The sequence below is a fragment of the Acanthisitta chloris genome, unplaced genomic scaffold (assembly GCF_000695815.1).
Source record: "Acanthisitta chloris isolate BGI_N310 unplaced genomic scaffold, ASM69581v1 scaffold44057, whole genome shotgun sequence".
Lineage (NCBI taxonomy): Eukaryota > Metazoa > Chordata > Aves > Passeriformes > Acanthisittidae > Acanthisitta > Acanthisitta chloris.
The window spans coordinates 2,991-22,578 of NW_008681791.1; the positions used below are offsets into that span (position 1 = coordinate 2,991).

The window sequence follows — 19,588 nt, forward strand, 5'->3', positions numbered from 1 at the left end:
GGAACTGGAGGACTGTGACATTCAGTCCTGCTCAGAAAGGTGACAGAGACCCTGGTAAGGGAGGCTGTGTGTCATCAGCAGTAGGCACCCAGGGGAAACAGCCCCCTCACAGCCTGTGTTTCTAACAAGCAGTAAAAAGCCACTTCACATAAATGCAGTGCAATGTTCTTTTTCTCCTAACACTTTTATTTTCCCCTATCAGAAGTGCCATGGGAATTGTTCACCAGGGAGTGATACCTTGGGAAAAATGGGCGAGTGTTGTCAGTGCTGGACCCAGTGGGTTTCTGTTCTTTGCTAAGACACGTTACTAAAAGACTGTTGAATCTGGTAGAGAGTAGCAGGAGATTATTCTGGGGGTCAGAAGATAACCAACAAGGAGAGGACTCCTGCTCCTCAAGTTTCCCTGCTAACCCTGGGACAAACCCATATCCCCAATCTGGGACTGTTCTGCGAGTACGCGCGTGTCTTCAGTCACCAGGGGAAATTCAGGCTTAGAGTTTTGGATTCTTTCAAATGGGCACAACATAAATCTGCTTTGACCTGATTTGCAGCTCTGTTTCAGTCAAGGCCTCATTTAACTGAGCCTGTAAAACATGCAAAAGTTTCACTAGATTCGTGCTGTTCCTCATTTGCCAGCCAATCCTAAGCAGAGCAGAGTCTCCAGAACTGAGAGAGGTTCCTAAGAAACCTGCAACCCAGAACGTGCATGTGCATAATGTCCACAGCTACCACTCATTGCATCCATTGCCATTCCAGAGCAGAGTGCATCAAACAATGGAGTTACTGTGCACTATCAACCTCTCAGACAACTAATTAGGTCAGGAATAGAAGGAGAAAATGGATAGATGATTCAACTGTTGTTCATAAGACCCATATGACAAGAAGGATGCCTCATCTACATTCCTCACGAACAGTAAGGATACAGTTTGTGTAGTTTTGACTATAAAAGCAAATTTAAAAGAATTATGCCAGTGGCCACTGAAATATTGCTTTGGAGTTAAGCTGGGCTCTGCTAAATCAATTGCTCTGCCTGACCTATATATTCTGTCTATTGACATGCAGCCTACTTTACTCTTTTGGCAGTTATTTCAGTAAAAATTCAATGTGCTGATCTCCAGTGGCCAAGGACAGGCCAATTGCTGGAAATGGAAAATGACTTTACTGCCAGTGACCTGCCCTGATGTGGGATTGCCATCTCCATGCCATTGTCACGCTCTAGTACCATTCTCTTTCCTGCACAAAGTTTCAGCCCTACACATAGACGAGGAAAAGAAGACAATGTTCACTCTTTTCCTCTCCCTTCCTAACCTCTTCTCCTCCATTATTTAGCACCTAGAACAAGAGAAACACGAACTACGGAGGCGATTTGAGAACAAGGAAGGAGAGTGGGAAGGAAGGGTGTCTGAACTGGAAAGCGACGTGAAGCAGCTGCAGGACGAGCTGGAGAAGCAGCAGGTTCACCTGCGCGAAGCTGACCGCGAGAAGACACGAGCTGTCCAGGAACTCTCCGAGCAGAACCAAAGACTCCTGGACCAGCTCAGCAGGGTGAGTCACTGTGGCACAGCAAGGGCAGGCACCCTGCCACCCTGGGCATGGGAAAGGCTCACTGCTCTGCTGCAAACCACCTTTTGGGCATATGAGTGGGAAAGCTTCCACTTAACAAAGAGAAAATGGTTCTGTATCTGGTCAGAACAACAGGTGTCCCTATGAGGCCTCCTGCCATAAACTGATGTTACCCCTTTAAGGAGTGATGTATTTCATTGGCAAAACAGTTATATTACTGGATTGAGTGGTCATTACTGCACAGATGTCTCTCTGTGACTGTTTTCGTATCTAAAACTGATTTAGAAAATCTGTTTCTAATTTACTAATATGCTGAACAAATCTAAGATGCAAGGAAAAGGCTAATGTATGACTGAGGTGAAGGGGTCTATGCTGGCCTCCCTTTTTTGAGGTACATTGGCTGTAATGTTGTAGGATTGAATGTACCATGTCACTCTCAGGTGGTGTGTCACTACAGATAACTCTGCCATGGTTAGATGTGTGAGAACCTACTGAAATTCCTTGGAATGGCATGTTTCATCAAAGAGCTTAACTTGCCTCTGAATGAAAGAGGATTTATAGTGAGGCTGCTACAAATCAGCCTAATTGACTGAATACTTGCAGCATGAGTTTCTTTCTGACAGCAAAAGACTTAACAGTTTCTGCCTCCTTCCCCCAGAAGTTAACTTGTCTTCTGGAATTAAGAACCTTGGGTTTTTTCTGCCCACTGGACAGTTAGTACAAACCATAATTTTAATGCTTGAGAACACAGTTACTCCAGCAGATGAAAGCATTTTCTTCTTACCAGTTGCTCATTCCCAAAATAGCATAGAACAAAAACACACACCACAGACTCATGCTGAAGAGTCCCATCTAATGTTGTAAGAGCATCTTTCAGACTAGGTTCTGTCAGAGGTGAGTCTCTGGGGCTGACATGGGGATTGCCTGTGGGAGGGTTGACACCCTGATCACTAGGACCTGAACGCTAGGACCAGAAGACTCTGGAATGGATCAAGTGTACAGGTCTTCACTCAATCAGTGTATGCAGTTTTCCTGTGCCTCTGGAGGTGAGAAAAGAGCAAGTCTTGGGTATAACACTCTGTACTGACACTTGAAGAAACAAATCCTAATTCTGCTGTAGATTTTCTTGTCAAGAAAGAAAAAAAAAGCCACTTAATCCATTTTTTTCTCTTAACTGGCTTTAAAAAAAATGCAAAAAGACCTCAGCTTCCTGAACCAGGAACATTACTAAGTTTATCCATGTTTTCACAGCCATATCTCCTAAGTGTAGCAGATGAGCTAGAGAAGATCTTTCACCTTTTCTTTGGGCAGAACATATTTCCCATATAACATGGATGAGAGCTTCTGCCCAATTTGCAGAGCTCCTGTATTGTGTCAGGTGCCTTATCCAGGGCTAGGAACTTGTCTCTCATCAGATTTGGTGACCCTCAGTAATTTTCTGTGTATGTATGATTTCTGTCACTGGCTGGGAAATGTAAGACTTGTCATGGTTTCAGCATAAGCATAAACTGAAAGAACAGACTAGAAGGTAGGAGAGGAAAACCAGACAGCTGCTTTGGGCTTTAAACCGCATGGGATTATCCTCATGTGACACTTGCGCTACAGGAGCCTCTCACAGCCAGATGCTCCTCAGCTAAGCCTTGTCAGAGGAACCACCAAGTTAAGGCTACCAGTACATAATGTTCAAGCATGGGTTTTGTTCCCTTAACTCCCTGTCACTGTCAGAAATAGTCTTCATCAACCCACTTCAGAACTGCCACATCCAAAAAACTTGAGTCTCGGTGCTGCCCTTCCCGCTCCAGCCCAGCCCTGCTCCCATTTTGGAGGACTGTTGTTCTCCAATGCAGATGAAACAGACTGATAGAGACAGTTTACACTTGCTGAGGCATGATTCAGTGCTTATTGAGTTTGTCACCTGGCCAAAACTTGCCAGTAACTCAAATATAGCTAGGGATATAGCAAGAGTGTAAACAGTCCTCCTAGAGTCAAGAGAATCTGGGCAAATTGAAAGAGAGTGGAGAACAATCTGTTGTCGTTCACAGGGCTTAAGTTGAGGCTTTTTTAAATCTCAGCATTATATTAGCACTTGATTACTGGCTGCTTAGTATTCCACATTTGCTGCTCCATAGTGGAATTGCAGTCTCACATGTCTCGTCTCTTATTCTGAAGAGGTTATGCACGTAATCCCTGAGGCAGTGGTAGTGCTTAAACCCTGCACCCACATAGTTCTGGCTCCTGTACCACTTAGGCTTTCAGCAAATGAAAAGTACCAATACAGCTGCATGGATGTGCTTGCCTACAGCTGTATTGACATAGACTGAAGTCTTGCCTGGGATCATGAGCTGAGCACTGAGAGAGGACAAGTCCTACAAAGAAGTGCTGTTACAGCTTCTGTGTCCTTTGAGGTGTTGCTGGTATCCTCCTTATGTTCCTGGTTCTGCATTTTGCACCTGTCTTTTGTGTCACAGTGGGTTGTTTGGGAGGGAGAAGGTTATGAGAAGTCTGTGATAAGGTGCTGTAAGCCTTTTTCAGAGACTCAGCTCTGCCCCATCTGACACTGCACACCCTGCTTCACTCACAGGACAAAGGCTGCTCTCTGGTGCGAGTCATTCTTCACTAGTAGGTACTAGCTCTTTAAATCTGAATTTCTACAGTTTTTAGCTATTAACACCTCATGGCCCCATTTCAGAATACTTGATCATCTCTCTCCTGGAGAAGGTATTCCCTTGGCACTAAGCTCTGTATGTCAAATGACAGTCTCAGCCTCAGGAGCTACCAGCCCACATGGTCCTGCTTGTTCCTTCTGGAGTCCCTGGGCTTCAGCCTCTTTTACCTCAAAGCAGGGCAGCATCCACCATCTCCTTCATCCTACCCCTCCTCCTTCCTGCTGCTGCTGACATTCTTTCACCAACTAATTAGGCTTCAGGACATTTTTTTAACCCTGCCTTCCCCAGAGATGAAAAGCCAACACAAACACATATGTAGTTTGTCTAAACCTGTCACAAATGCTAAGCAGCCAACACCCACATAAGGACAGCAAGGGGACCTGGAAAGCTCCATCTTGCAATTAATGCATGGGACTGAAAAAATCCATCCTCAAATCTAGCAAACACTGATAAGGAAAACTCAAGGGTAGGAATTTTAAGTCTGCTCCAGTCTCTAAAAATTAGCCTCTTGTCTCAGTCACCAAGAGGCTAAAATAAGGTCCTTAAAATGATCTGAGGTCTTCCAATGAGGTGATGATATAGGAGAATTTTAAATATCTAATAATAGTAAGTAGGCTATAAGGAACTTTGCCTCCTCTTGAAATACAGCCTTTGGTTCTCTGCTTTTCTCAGAACGAAGATACTGCCTGAGGTTATAACAGCATTAAACCATGGGGAAAATTTGGTGAGCTGGACTGGGAGTGCATAGTGAAAGATATGATTGAGATGCCAAAGTTCAGGTTTAAGGTCTCCACTGTAACCTTCTTTTTTTAATTTGCTAAGTGATGATTAAAATCCCTTCTGCACATTGCTTTGATTTCCCTCCCCCCACCTCAGCACAGCAAAGCATGCAGGAGCTCTCAGCAGTGTGCCCACACCAAGCTAAATGCCGAGTTTACCAAGGAGAACTGCAGAGCTCATTGCAAGCAGCATGCCAAGGTACAAACTGCTCACTAGAAATGCTCAGAGAGAAAGTATACAAGTCAAAGCACAGTTCTGCTGAGAAAGTCAAGGCTTGGGAATTATTACATGTTCTGCTTCCAGCTCCTTCAGTCTCTCCCATCTGTTTCAGTTCCCCACTTGGAACAAAAAAAAAATAATCCTATGCTTTCTGTCCTTTTATGTTATAAAATTTGGGGGGAGTGGGTATAGGGAAAGGTCTCCTCTCACATGTGCCAACAGCAGCTAACACAGTGAGAGTCCTGTCCCCTACCTTTGGGCTTCTAGGAGTTACTAAAGCAAATAATAATAACAAGCAACCCTCTTCCTATAATGAGGCAACATATTACTACTTTGTCAGGAAGTGAATGAAAAAAGACTTTCACACTGTTTCTAAGTGCCTTCAGCAGATGGCTTTCCCACACATTTCCTGCTACTCAGCTCTGGGCTCCTGTAGCTGTTTGCAGTGTGTAGCTTGGGCGAGGATGTATCCTTCCCAGTTCGGTTGGGCTCCTTTTATGGTACATGGAGCATAAGGAAGCAATTTCACAATGTCAAGCTCAGGTAGTTTTTGCAATGCAAATCTGTTTTCAATGGCAGGAAGAAGCGTGTCATCTTGCACCGCTGAAATAGCTCTTTGTGTTGAGATGAGCACTGGGCTGCCGTGGCATCCCTCAGAGGGGCCCTCAATCACCAACTTCTTATATTCACTCAGCATCTAGAGCCAACATGCTGCTGCAAAGAATGAGGTGTTTCACTCAATTCCTCTGGTACAGCAAGAACATGATCAGCCAGCCCACAAGTCTCCAAAGGAGGTTTTATTTACTAGCCACAAAACCCTCTTTCAGTAATATTTCAATTGAAGGAGTTCTGTTTCTAACTTCATGCTGTAACATGCAGCATAGCTTCAGAGGAGTGGCAGGCAGTGCCTGGCTTTGATTTGAGAGAAACAGGTTTTATTCAAGACTGACCTGACCATATTATTTTCTCCTTTCCAAATCACCTTTATTTTAAATACATCCCTTTGTGGTCAGCAGCACTTACAAGAGAGGCAGGTGTGCTATCAATTATTGATTTGAAGAGATTTTTCTGAATGGTTGCTTGTTGGGTCTATCAGCATAGGAACAATGTTGGCTTTAAGAAATTCAGAGTAATCACTGAAAAAAATTACTGGAACAAGTGTGCTGAGCAAAATTCACTGCTTTTGCCATGCGAGAGGATTTGTAGCTATTACCCTATGAACTAGCTTGTCTTTAATTCCTTATTTCATCTGTGCAGGTGCTTAATACAAGCCTCCTTGGGTTTCTTGTGTATTGGCTGGCAGGGTCTATTGGGAACACCATGCTTAGCACAGAGGCAAGGAAGTCAGGCTGAATTTAAGTCCTGCTTCAGGGGTTTTATTTTTAAATCAAAAGAGGATCCTGAGTGGACCTAGGCTCAAGAAGAGTTGCTTTGACTAGCCCCACATTTCAAGGTGCAGATCAGTTACTACACTGAGTTGTTTTTCATTAAAAGTCCCTTTATTTTGCTGTGGCTAAACATGTTTACTGGACCTATTCAGTGAGTAGCTTTACTACAAGGAACTCCACACTGAACTGCTCAGTAGCACAGGGTCCTGCATGATCTACATCACCTCTGAGCAGTCTAAATTCAATGGAGGGGGGAGATTGCATGGGAAAAGGCTGTTGAAGGAGCTGAGGTACCTGTTTGTCATGGCAGCTTAGGTAGGGCTGCTCACTTCTTGGGGTTAGGCAGACAGCCCTTCCAGCACTGCTGTGTGCCTGGCATAAGGCTCACTTACGTTACACATGGTGAGGTGAGAGCAAACAGATACCAGCACAAGACAAACACTGAAGCCAGCAAACCTCCCATTACCACATCAAGCATTCCCCAGCTCCCCGCCCCTGTGGAGCATCAGCAGATACTTACACCACATAGCCAGATCCCTGATTACCCAGGGAATACCGATTGCTGCACACATAGGAAAGGCTCCTTCTTGCCAGTTACTTCTCCCCTAGCAGAGAACACTTGTTAATAATTCAGCTATATGCCACATCAGGCCTGGAGTGCTGAGGCTTTCTGTGGTAGAGCTGTAAATATAGGACGTGACTGCAGCTATGTGTTCTCGCCTGCAAAGTCCTTCAGTGAAATGATTCAGTGCCCTAGAAGGTAATGAAGAAACATCTTGAGGTCACTGCTGAGTGGCACTTACCCACCGTCCCTCTGGGGGAAGGGACACAGGCAGGAAGAAAGGCTCAACCCTCTGCTGAAGGACTGGACAAGCCTGCAGCACCCGTTAATCCCATTTTAGGACACCCAGACCTTCAGGACCCAATGGGAACAGGGCCATCCAGACACCAAGGCATAAACACAGCAAATGCCAAAGTAGTAATTTCAACAGTTATTGGGGGAAGGTACCACTACAGCGTGTGCCCAAAGATTTTGCACCCACTCATTTCATGAAAGATTTTTACCCTTGAATCCTTTGTTTTAAGTGCTGGTGAACACTGAAGAAATGGGCAGAAAGCTGTATGCAGAAGGGGCTACTGAATAGCAAAGCCCTCCCTAGGGAAAGGGTTAAATCACTATTAGTTTTTTTTTAAATGTTACTGTTAAGGCAGCTCCTAGGAAAAAGGATGGCACCCATAGGTGCCAGGGGCTGGGTGGGAGCTTCATCCTCCCCGGGGCAGGGGAGCAGGTACCCTGCCATCCCCGGGGACCCCTCGCTGGTTGCTAGATGACAGCACCGCACGTCCCAGCTGGTGATGTTGCTGTGGCAACCGGGTGTGATTTCTCTGCTTGTAATGCCACGCCAGTCAGCGGACACGCAGGGAGACGCGCTCGTGACGTCCGAGCAGGCGGCGCTGGCCGAGGGCCGTCTGCCACCCCCGTGTCCCCGCACCGCCCCTCCATCCCGCGCGGCAGCCCTCCCCCGGCATCCCACCGCAGCTCTCCCAGCCCAAGGCAGCCTGTGGTCTGTACCACCCACAACGAGCCCCGAGCCTGCTGGGCACAGGTAAACATTTGATTTCCTGGTCAAAAGAGCCCATTGTGAGCAGGTCAGTCAGCCCACGCAGGGTGACTCTGCATGGGCACGGCACAACGCAGCTCCCCTGGGAGTTCAGCTCAGAGCACATCCCAACAGAAATGGTTATCTGCCGGAGGCACGGACTCTCCTCACTGTGCATGGCTCATCTCACACCCTCAGAGGCTTGGGGTGCCTGGATGGAGCAGCAGAGGCTGTTCCCATGAGACACCCACAGAGCCCAAACGTCCTGTCCCACCACCGCCTCCCTTTCCTTGGGCAGCACATCAGTGGGAGTGAGTGTCCAGAGCACTATGTAGGACAAATATACCTAAGTGTTAAGCACCTGGTAGTCAGCCATACACAATTCTTCCCTGCATTTCAGCTGAGCACAGCTCACAGCTCAGCTTTCACCTCTAGCTACTAGGTCTCGAAGAGATTTCAAAAGTTTCTGGAAGTCTTCTGCCTTCAGCAGCACCACTAAGCTGTGAATGTATGAAAGCTGGAATGCAACATGAAACTGATGTTGAACTTGTCTTGGAGTGAGAAGATGCAAATCTGAATGAGTCCCTTTCTCCCCTCTTGCACTGCACTAAAAAATTTGAGTGGCTATTCTGTTTGGGTCTAGGTTGTTATGTTTATAGGAATTGTTTTTGTATGCAGTAGCTCAGAGATAGGAACACATGGGCAGAAGAAATTTTTTCAAAATATTTCTGCTTATTCACACTTGCTGTAAACACTTCCTCCAGGAGATTCTAGAAAGTAGGACACAGAAGGTGTTTGCATCCAGCCACTGCATTACTAGCTAGAACCAGAGCTGAGCATGATTGAAGGCTTTGAAAATATCTACATTAGAAAAAAAACAATTAAAAACATTTGATCTTTAAAGAGCCACTCCGGGTTATAAAGTTTGCACACCTTATAATGGAAGTATTTAAATTCCTTTTTATTTCCAAGTAGGATTGCTTTTTCTAAATGCAATTTTGCAGACAATAGCTCAAGAGGGAGATCTCTTCTACACTGAGGGGTTTTTGCCAGCTGTATTGGGTGCTCTGATTACCCATGAAGTCATAAGAGGCCCCTTGCAAAACAGCCTAGAGCTTAGTCAACATTTTGTTTAGAATGGCATTTCGCAAAACCCAGTTTATTTTGAGCACAGATATAGGATCAGCAATACTCTTTTGCTCACTTCTGATGGATGCTACAAATCAATACAGAGCTGGCTAATGCTTGGTTGTACCACCATGGGAATGGGAAATGCCACCACAGATGGGAGCACAAAGCCATCCAGAGGTGAGAGTACAACAGGAAACAACTGACAGATTAAGACATAAATCAAGGGACCTGTATGACAGAGCAGCTGGGGTGAAAAGATGCTCACAAGAAGACCAAGAGACCATTTTATTTAAAGGAATACAGGCTGGTCCAACAATCTCATTAGGTGTCCTCCTGTAGAGGCTCAGTTCTGTAGCTGCTGAGATTTACACCAAGTTTCCATCATGGACAGCATCCCTGTCAGTGTCTGGCGGGTACTGCCAAGATCAGAAGTAATGGGAAGAATTCCATTAGCTTTTCTCACCATCTCCTAACTATTCTTCCCTGGAATGATCTAATATTGAAACATGGAAAGAACATTTTTTAAAGGAAGAATTCCTTGGATAATTTCAGCTGGGTTATGACTGGATTAGCACAGTAATGCAGATGTGTCATAAATGTAGAGCTCTCACAGAACAGTTCCAAGATCTGGGTAACTCAAGCATCCAGCTCATTGAATTTGCCCTTTAAATACCATTTATTAGCTCCACTGTGCAGTTCATCCAACTTTTAAAAAAATTCTATTGTGTTTTTGTTTTCATTGCTTCCCTCTTCCCTTTTGTCCTTCAGCCTCTCTCCTCTCCTGGATGCATCTCAAAAAACAGTTGAAGCTTAAGTTATCACCTCACACTGCATTTTTGTTCCTTAAACTGATGTGAGACCGTGTAATCCCTCAGTTCCTTTTGGGTTACCTTGGCCCCCACTTCCAGTACACCAAGAGGGGAAAATTTAACCTTATGATTCCCTTTTCTCTACATCCTTTAAAGTTTGCTCCTGAATCCAGTTCCAGACTTGGCAAATTTTGTAGTGACAGGGGTGCTCTTAGAAAGCTGTTCCATTTGGCAGTTGTTTAATCTAAGCTGTTCGTGGTCACTTGCTGAACAAAACACAGGTGTATTTGGTTGCCTACAAGCTCAGATCCAGGAAAACCTTGAGAGTTGCTAGAGAAAAGAAGACATCAATTGTCCAAATAGCTTTTGCAGGTGAAGAGTTTCAGGACCAAGTAAACACCACAAATTCACTCTACATGGGCATAAAGTAACAACAGGGTGAAAACAAACGTAAACAGGGCACTATTCAGAGGCAGGTTCCAACCTCTATTTGAGCATGAGCTCTTGAACAGACTCAGATTTTATGGAAGTCACACTTTGCAGCAGATTTATGCTTAGATGAAGCCAAATGAGAAAGCCTGAAATGACCGTGTTTGTTCAAAAGAGATTGTTTGCAGAACTTAGCAGTGTGATATTTGTCCAAATAACATCTATTGATCAGCTATGAAGTTGCATAGGGATTTGCCAACTCAAGTTATTTCTGTAGGTTTGCCTCTATTCCAGAGAGATTTATTTCCCTAGGCTTTACTGGATGTTGTATTTCACTTTGTGCACAAATTCTTCCTAAATGCTGTGCTGCTTAGTCTTTATTTCCCTTTCCACCTCAGCACAAGGGACCAGACATCTTAGTGAAGACTAGCTAATTAATATTCAAAGAACTCAAGGCAAATGCTTAAGAATTTGATGATTCCACTACCTCTTCCTGGGGCCTTTCTGTGCCTGAACACTGGTGCCATGGGCACAGGCCCTCACCCTGCATAGCTGCAGGCAAGGAGGGGTCTCCTAGTCTTCGGCTGCTTTATCAGCAAAGGCTGCACAAAACCATTCCAGGCATTATCCAATCCAGCAGCTCAGTTAATCTCTTCTTACCCAGATTAACTGTGGCATCACGAGAGACAGCCCAGCGGCTGCAGCCTGGCTCTCAGCAGCTCCCTCCTTTTGAAGGAGTCATTCACATCAGGCTTTCAAAACTTGGGAAATTCCTTCTGTCTTCCCATCCTTCATAATCCTCCATCAAGAGGCAGTAACAGAGACTAGGGTCAAACTGGGGGAGAGGGAAGGAGACAAGCAGCCTTTCTCCCTCACTGCAGGTCATTGCCTCACCTCAGCACAGGAAGGGAAGATTTGCCTAGTGCGAGACAGCTCCAGACAACACAGCTTTAATTCTCCTGGTCCCAGACACAGGCCTCCTCCGTCAGCCTCTGCCCCTTCTCACAGCCAGGGAGCACACTGCCAAGAAAATGTTTTGCTATATGAAATAGATGATGCAGAAGCCTTTCCAAGTATGAGCTTGTTCAAATGAAGATATTAACTCTCCAGCTTCTTTTAATCTCCCTAAGCAGAGCTATAAGCCACCCTGGGTCAGGGAAAGTGGCATAATGGACCAAAATGTCTGTTCAGATCCACACACCAAGATAAACCTGCTCACAGCTCCAAGAATGTGACATAAACACCCAGAGCCAGGTGGTCATGGTGCAACTAGGCTCACCCTGGGGACAGGGATGGAGGAAACAGCTGGTTATCTGGAAAACCATTGCCAGAGCACATCCATCTCTGTGCCTATGTGTACATATACACCACCTCCACTCTTCCTTCCCCTCACATCACTTGACATACTAGACATATTCATGAGGCACCTGCTAGTATTTCAAGCACGCGAAGAGGACAGTTTTCATTAAGCCTGTGTCAGCACCACAGACTGTAATGGCTTCTTTGTACTGTTTATACTCTGCTGATGCCAGAGTGCAGGTGGCTGGACAGACATCTCACTGCACTGCAAAAGTCTTGCCTGCCCCTTCACACAACAGTGGATGAGACCACTGCAGGATATTTTGGAAACATCAAGGCCAAGTTGCTGCTGCTCTTATATCACAGGGACACTTTTTGCTTGTGTATCAGTCCTCCATAGCCATCACAGAGGAGCCAGCACTTCAAAGGCACTCAATCACTTTTTGGTGCATTCCACCAGCATCGTTAGGCAAATGTCCATAAATACCCTTCTCACATATCTTGTTTCACTCAGATTATCCTTGTCTCCTTGGCAACTGTCAGATGATGTATAATGCTAGCAGGGATTAGCCCCAATGAGCCTTATAACCCTCGTGTAAATTCCAACTCTATGAAGAGACCTGGCCAAACATTCTTCTTTCCTGGTAACGTTAAAAAGTTGCCATAAACAATATTAAAATCCAAGAACCTTTCAGTAAACCTCAGTAAGGATGGAAACCAACAGGGAGCCTTTTAAGTGGTAGTATGTGTCTTGTGTTCAAACCAAATAAGTTTGAGATGTGGATATACTGGGCATTTCACAGCTTGATATGTAAAGCTCTATTTTAAATCAGTACTTAAGAGAAGGCTTGTGTTGGAAACTTGGGCTCTAATATTTTTATCTCCTTTGTCCCTTGGTGCCAATGGGGATCACACTGGGAAGTTCCAAATCCCTGCAAGAGCTTAAGAAATTTATGCTATGCTTTAACCTATTAATTTCTGAATACTAGTGGGATTCAGGTCATCACTAGAAATCCATGTGCACACCCTGACATGAGTTGTACTAAGACTTTCTGCCTCTGAGCAAACAGCTGCACCGTGATGCTCCTACTCCTCCCCACTGCTCTAGTACACATGACCAAAGCATCAAGTCAAGGAGACATAGCACAAGCTTTCTGCAAGTGGAGCATGTCTCTACTCCATACCATGTTCAGGCCTGGTAAGGAAGTTGGTACCCCATTTGGCCTTTCTGGGCACCCAAAGGCAGTTTTTACTGTGTGTGGTACTGACATGAGACCTGTCCCCACACAGGAGATGCAGGGTATGCCAGTGTAGGGAGCTGAGCAGCACTGCATTATACATCAATGTTAAGGGTTGAAGTATCTAAGTGATAAAAAACAGCCTGTTGATGCACTAGTGACATGGTTAAACTAGGTTAAACTACTTGTTCCTTCTTCAGTCCATTTGAGTCTTTGTAATGTCCCAGCTTGGGGACATCTGCTCTAATTCAACAGAGTTTTTAAAAAAATAATCTTTAACAGAGCCAAGGAAAGGAGGCTGCAAGCAGCACCAGCCTCAGGAGCAAAACCAAATTCAGACACTACAGCAGAAGTACTAGTATTTCTGTAATTAAACAAACAAATCTCTGGCACAGCATTGTGTCTGTATACAAATTCAACAATATGCCATGGCTGATATCTATTAGACTAATCAACTAGAGAGAACTGAGAGAGGAGGGGAAAAAAGATCTCCAGGTTTGTTCCAGGAGGTAGGTCATCAAGCAGTCAAGCCAAGGGGTGATGGGGAAGCCAGTGTAGGCAGGGTAGTGACAGGCAGAAGAAAATCCAAGTCTTTGCACAAGCTGGTTAGCAGTGATGCAACTTGATTTCTTTGCATGCTTCTGTGGACCTGTTTACTCCCCAGCCATCTGCCAGTTCCAGCACACACCTCATTACATGCAAGGCAAGGGGGGGGGGAAAAGGAATCAATGGCTTAAGGCAAGTGATTTTTAGCACAGATAGGATAAAAGTCTTCCTAACTAACTCACATGCCTGTGTACTGGCAGAAGTTCTAAGCAACACCATTTTAGACACTCCTGCACACAGCAGGCACTTGGAAGATTTAGTATTGCTACCACAGATTTGTGCACAAAGAGAAATTCAGCTGCAGCAGCAGGAGGAATAAAAACTGCTGCGAGCTGAATACCACGATCTCGTCTGTCACTGGTCACATTACTCTTGATTTCAGGCAGCAGGAGGAAGAGAAAGTTAATCATTTATATGCAGTGATGCTTGGGAAGATCCCCGTTTAAAATCCTACTTTAGTAGCAAAACAACTGGAGCAGATCAGCTTGTGCTCAAGTGCAGGATAATCCACACACACTCAAATAAGGCAGCCCTGGAAAGCAATGGAAGTTGCCACAGTTAAAAGTGTGAGCACACTCAAACAGGGCTTTCAAAATGAAGCACACTGCCAACAGTAGCTTGTCAGGGAGTCTTTGAACAACTGCTGCCACACCACTTTTGTTGTGTTTTATTTGAGGTACTTTATAGATAGTCTCCTGTTCCCCAGCTAGGGCCAAAAAGCACATGCACAGCATACATGTCATCAGTACTGACATTTGCTTAAAAGCACCAGAGCCAAAACCAACAGTATTTTCCCCACCCACTCCCCTTTATCCCAAAGGTCTTTACACACTGCCCCTCCAAGACAAATCACTGAGGGTGAAACAGGGAATTGGTTAAGGAGGGAAGCATGCTCCCCTTTTCACTGTTCATGAGGATGCTACTTCTTACCAGACAAAGCTTCAGCAGTCAAACCTTCAGCCACCAGAGGAAAAAAATAACATCTTTTCTCAGCATTAGACAGAGGTCAGGCTGCTAATTCTGTCTGTACAATGTTTCCTAGTCTAAAATCTTGTGCAGTGCTTACAGTCTCCACACCCCAGCACTGGTTTGCAGGCAGTCCCAAGCCTGGGCTGCAGATCAGTCCCCAGGGCACCTGCTCCCTGCCTTAGCCCAGGCTTGCTGCAAGATTGCTGTGTCTGCATGGAGTCAGTTGTCGGAAAGCAACAGCCTCTGTGCCAAAAAACCACAGCTTGAATGGTTCTTATCCCTCTAAGCAGCATCTTAGACTGTAGGGGAAAGGGCTTTTGATTCAGTGATGTCTGACCTGCATTTGCAAAACCTTGACTACAGGTGCAAGTCTGCATCTAACATGTTTGGGCCAAATTGGGTGCCCACAGCCTTTGCAACATTTTCAGTGGACTCTATCTCCGAGGCAGCTACTCTTAGCACAGCTGCTGGGGTGCTGCTACAGCAGGTTTTTCTTCCTCTGACAACACTGTGCCTCTCCTCCTTCAGAAAAATAACTGAATACAATGAAGGGTTTGTGACTGAGGTGTCTTCCCCCATACAAGACCATCCATGCTTTACCTTAAGTGACACACCAAAGCCTGACACTTGTTCAGAGAAGGGATCTTTCCAGTCCCTCATGATTCCCTTGCATGTGTAAGATTTGGCAGAATATAGTATATTTTATACCCTATCCCACAGCATGTGCTGCACCCACCTTGTTTTTCAGCTGTTTGCTCTCCACATCTACTTCCTTTATTTTTTATTTCCAAGCACAGCTTTTTGTAGGACTTAAAGTACCAAAATGCCAGTGAGTTTGCCAAAAGCTGATTATTTAAATACATTCATGCAAGAACCTTTTAAAAGGTAGATTGTAGGAGGACAAAGCTCTAAGGAATTCTTGTTTCCAGACCCTCTCATCATCCAGAGACTGGCTACAGCTACAGTCGTGCAGTCCCTTCAGAGGAGCACCTCACCTGTCAGGCTGGCACACACACAAGATCTGGCCATGTACAGAAGTACTGGCAGTTTCCCAAAAGTTGAGTTACAGGTGTTGTTTGGAAAACTTATCTCTAACTTTGAATACACCTGCTGTGCCTTCATTTAGGCTCTGGCTCACAGTAGAAGTTACTATTGCATATTTTCCCCTACATACTGCTGTGGAGGTGCAGATTGCTCTGAAGGCCAAGCCCTGCCCTGGGGATCTACGAATTAAAGACTTAATCCCCTTACTGCTTACATCTGTGACACTGCACAAAAGGTAAACAAGTACTTCTTCGTTCAAGCATCTGCTGCACTGAGTCACAGGCTGAACCTTACTGAAAACAGAGCGAAGCTGGGCTGAAAGGAGACAAGTGTTTGTGTACTTATTACATATGGTAATGTACAAAGTATAGATTCGGCTTCAGCAGATCAAAGTGCTCAGATGTTTTTACTAACACATCGTAATTATCTTTTGTCAGCAATCACCAAGAGCAAGGTCTGCCTTGTGCTCAAAGCCTGCTCCAAAGACCTTATGCTCTAAACAGATCTTTTCATGCTGCCAACAAGGGAGAACAATTCAGATATAGCTGGAGGCTGCCGAAGTATGGGAAGAAGTATTGCTAAGTTAAGTGGTATCTCTAGAAGCTTTTTGTCTGCAGGTATCCAGCACAGTCCTGTTGTGTTTAGAGGGACAGATCAAATCCTAACTGACTGAGAAATATTTTTCAGTAAAATGTTAGCCAACAGCTCCAGAACAATCCTTCCAGAAAGTAGATTGTTGCTTTTAAGTGTTGGAATGAGACATGTTGCCATGTGGGTTTTGTGTGTTGTGGTTTGGGGTTTTTCCCCAAAAAACTTTGTGATGGACTTGCTTATTTTTATGGCACTCACCTTTTGTTTATGACCCTATTGCACCTATCAGTTATTAAATCACTTAGTGAAGGAAAGCTTTAATGGAATAGTTTGAAGTTGTAGCTCTCATCCTGGCCCATATGCACTATAGGGTTTAGGTTTCCTTATTTTTCCATAGAAAGCAGCCATAAGTTCTACTGCATCAGTATGTTTGTAACTTCAAGTTTGATCATCAGGTCTACATATATTGGAAAACCTTTGGTTGGTAAATTACCGGTAGATCCTAAAAGAGTATATTCTGAGCTTAGCAGGGTCCATAGATGAAGATTTCAAAAGCAGACAGAGCTGCTGGCCTGCTGTCACATACTAGATATCCCCAATAGAACTCAGTTAATTTTCTTGGAAATAAAGGCGAGAGAGAGCTGAAAGCCAGAGTAAGAGACAGCAAAAGCTTAATTATTGTCTCTTGCTCTCAGGCACAACCATTGGAGTTTGAACATCTCCAGGTTTAAAGTCTCTGACTAAAGCAATTTCATAAAAGAATAAATTCAGGAATGGAGATAGTCTGTCCTGACTTCTGGCTATGAGAAGACAGCAAAGCCTTCAGAGCAGGAGGGAATGCTAGATTTCTCTTTGCCTCCACCATCATGACCTTCTGCTTAATTTTTCAAAAGGTTTTAATGACCAGGTTAAGTCTTCATGTTTCCAGTTCAGTTATTTTGAAACTAGTCAGGCATTTTGTATTCATTATCCTATCATCTGACCCACACTTATGGCTCACTAGGAATTTACTGGAAGAAATATTTTCCAACCTTTAGCTCAAGTAGAAAAGTCAGACTGAGCTCAAGCAAATCTGGATTTAAAACCTACATCAAAGGTAATGGCCAAAATGCTCTATCAAGATAAAACATGCCTTTTGTCAAGGGAAAAATAACTTAGTCATGGAAATTAAGCATTAGAAATGCATTAGAAGTTATCTAGGAGAGCAGACCACTGAACTTACTGATGCAAAACATGAACCATCCAGCTTTCAAACTGTACCTTTCCCTCTGCTTGTCCAAGACAAAACTTCAGGATGTGCAGTCACTCACACAGGTATGGAGGGAATGACAGACTTCTTAACCTGAAGGTCCCAGACCCCCTAGCAACATGTTGGACCCAAGATGTGCTCCACTTAAATTAATTTGGTTCCTCTCAGCTCCACTTCAGCATCACCAGGCTCAGTTATCAAAGCCATAAACCTTTCTGCTTCCATGTGCAGATAGGTAATGAAAGTGCAAAGGAACAAGTGCTTCATTCCAGGTGATGTGCAGCATCCACACAGAACTAGAAGAGCCTGATAGCATCTCACTTGATTACCCTATTGCTTCTCAACAACCAGGAGCCAAGCTGATGCCAACAAGCCCCATATTCAGCTCTCTGTTCAGTGCCCACCACAGACACCAGCCTGGGAGCACTGTGCAGAGCTGTCTCATCTCCCACACGTCTTCTGCAAGCAGAATTTGCACACAGAGAGCAAGAGGCACTTCGTGCATTACTTAGCATGGTGTGTCCTCCAGGCACACTTTGTCCTCTGAGTTATCTCCAGTGCTAATTTATTGCAGCATTCAAAGCATCGTGCCTCTGGCAGTCCCTCCCACAGGAAGCTGGCTGAGTCATTTTTCCACACACTGTATTTTCCTCTCCACAAGAGCCAAATGCTTTGGTCAAGAATAAAACACAAAAAATAAAAAGGGAGGCTCGTGTTTAAGCACCTCCTAAAGCATGTGCACAACCCACAGCCACTTGAAGCTCTTTCTTTCATTCAAACAATGAATATGGAGATATTGCACCCAGCTGAAGTTGCCCCCCTAAGGCACACAACTACCCTTGCTTCTGCTCTAAACAGCAGATCCTAATCCTGTAAATTGATTTAGCCCAAGCTAATGGTTTTTTGCCTAAGCCAAAGTGATCTGAGCACTTACTAAAAGACAGGATGAAGACCACCATTTTGCATTCATTCCCCTAAGCTCTTTACCAAAGCATTCAGATGTTTCCCTTGCAAGCTGGTTCTCATATATCAGCTAACTTTATAGGAAGGGAGAAAGAACAATTACATTGCCAGAAAAACCCTGGCTGTCTACTCTTTCATGCTTTGCTTAGTGATGCAGCAAAAGTTCACTATCCTTACTGAAAGGACTTTTCAAGGACACTTGGAAATAAAAAAGTAGCAATACTTTAATACGTCAGCAGCACTTCACCTCTTGAAACAGGCAATCCAGCTTCAGCCTGAGCAGAATCAAGTTTTGTAGAGATCTCCAGCAAGGAACTAAACATTTCCACTCTAACTACACTTCTCCACCTCCATGAGCAGGTGCCAGCACACCTCACCCCCTAGAAAAAAACCCAGGTGTGCTCCCTGCTCTCTCTTCCAGCCAGCTGCCCCACGGCCTCTGCCTCTCAGGTGAGAGGCATCAGAGCTGATGGGTATTAACCCATGCCACCTGCAGGAGCCACTGCATGACTGGGGTGTGTTGAGAGGAAACAGCTCCCATTCTTGGTTTGTTTTATTTTAAAGCTCAGGTAAATAGGAGTGAGGTCAAAGGACATGCTAAGCATTTCCCACTTGTTCTACATAAGGGAAAGGGAACAGATCTGCAGCAAGGAATTCTCACTTTCATGCAAGCAGTAAAATCTCATATTTCCAAAATGTCATGACTGTGGAAGTAGTGCAGAGCTTAGCATAAGCTGCCCTTTGTCTCACTGAATCCTCTCAGAGCAGGTTTAATGCTACAGCCATGAGACTTGTCCCATCAGTAGTGCATCCCAAGCCTGATGCTTATAAAAGTGCCATTCCAGTGCCTTTTCTCCATTACTCAGGTTCATTGCTTTGGCAGTTAAGGATCCTCAGCTTTTAGTTCTTTGATTTCCTTTTTTCTTGACAGATCCACTTTGTGCAAAAATAATGCTCTTTGGTTTCCTCTTTTGTCCCCTGCTCTGTTGTCATATAGGACCCCCAGCCAACCTAGCTGTCCTGTGCTCTACATCAGCCTGTTT

At 44.6% G+C, this 19,588-nt stretch overlaps 1 protein-coding gene across 1 annotated transcript in view; it reads left to right on the forward strand.

Annotated features, from left to right (window-relative positions):
• Window positions 1-1,329: 1,329 nt before the first annotated feature.
• Window positions 1,330-19,588, forward strand: part of CCDC64 (coiled-coil domain containing 64) — a gene marked incomplete at its 5' end in the record, with an annotated part of 39,422 nt that continues 21,163 nt past the window's right edge. Inside the window, one exon of the mRNA XM_009078207.1 lies at window positions 1,330-1,545. Within this exon, the coding sequence (XP_009076455.1) occupies window positions 1,330-1,545 (216 nt within the window). The remainder of the gene's footprint in view (window positions 1,546-19,588) is intronic.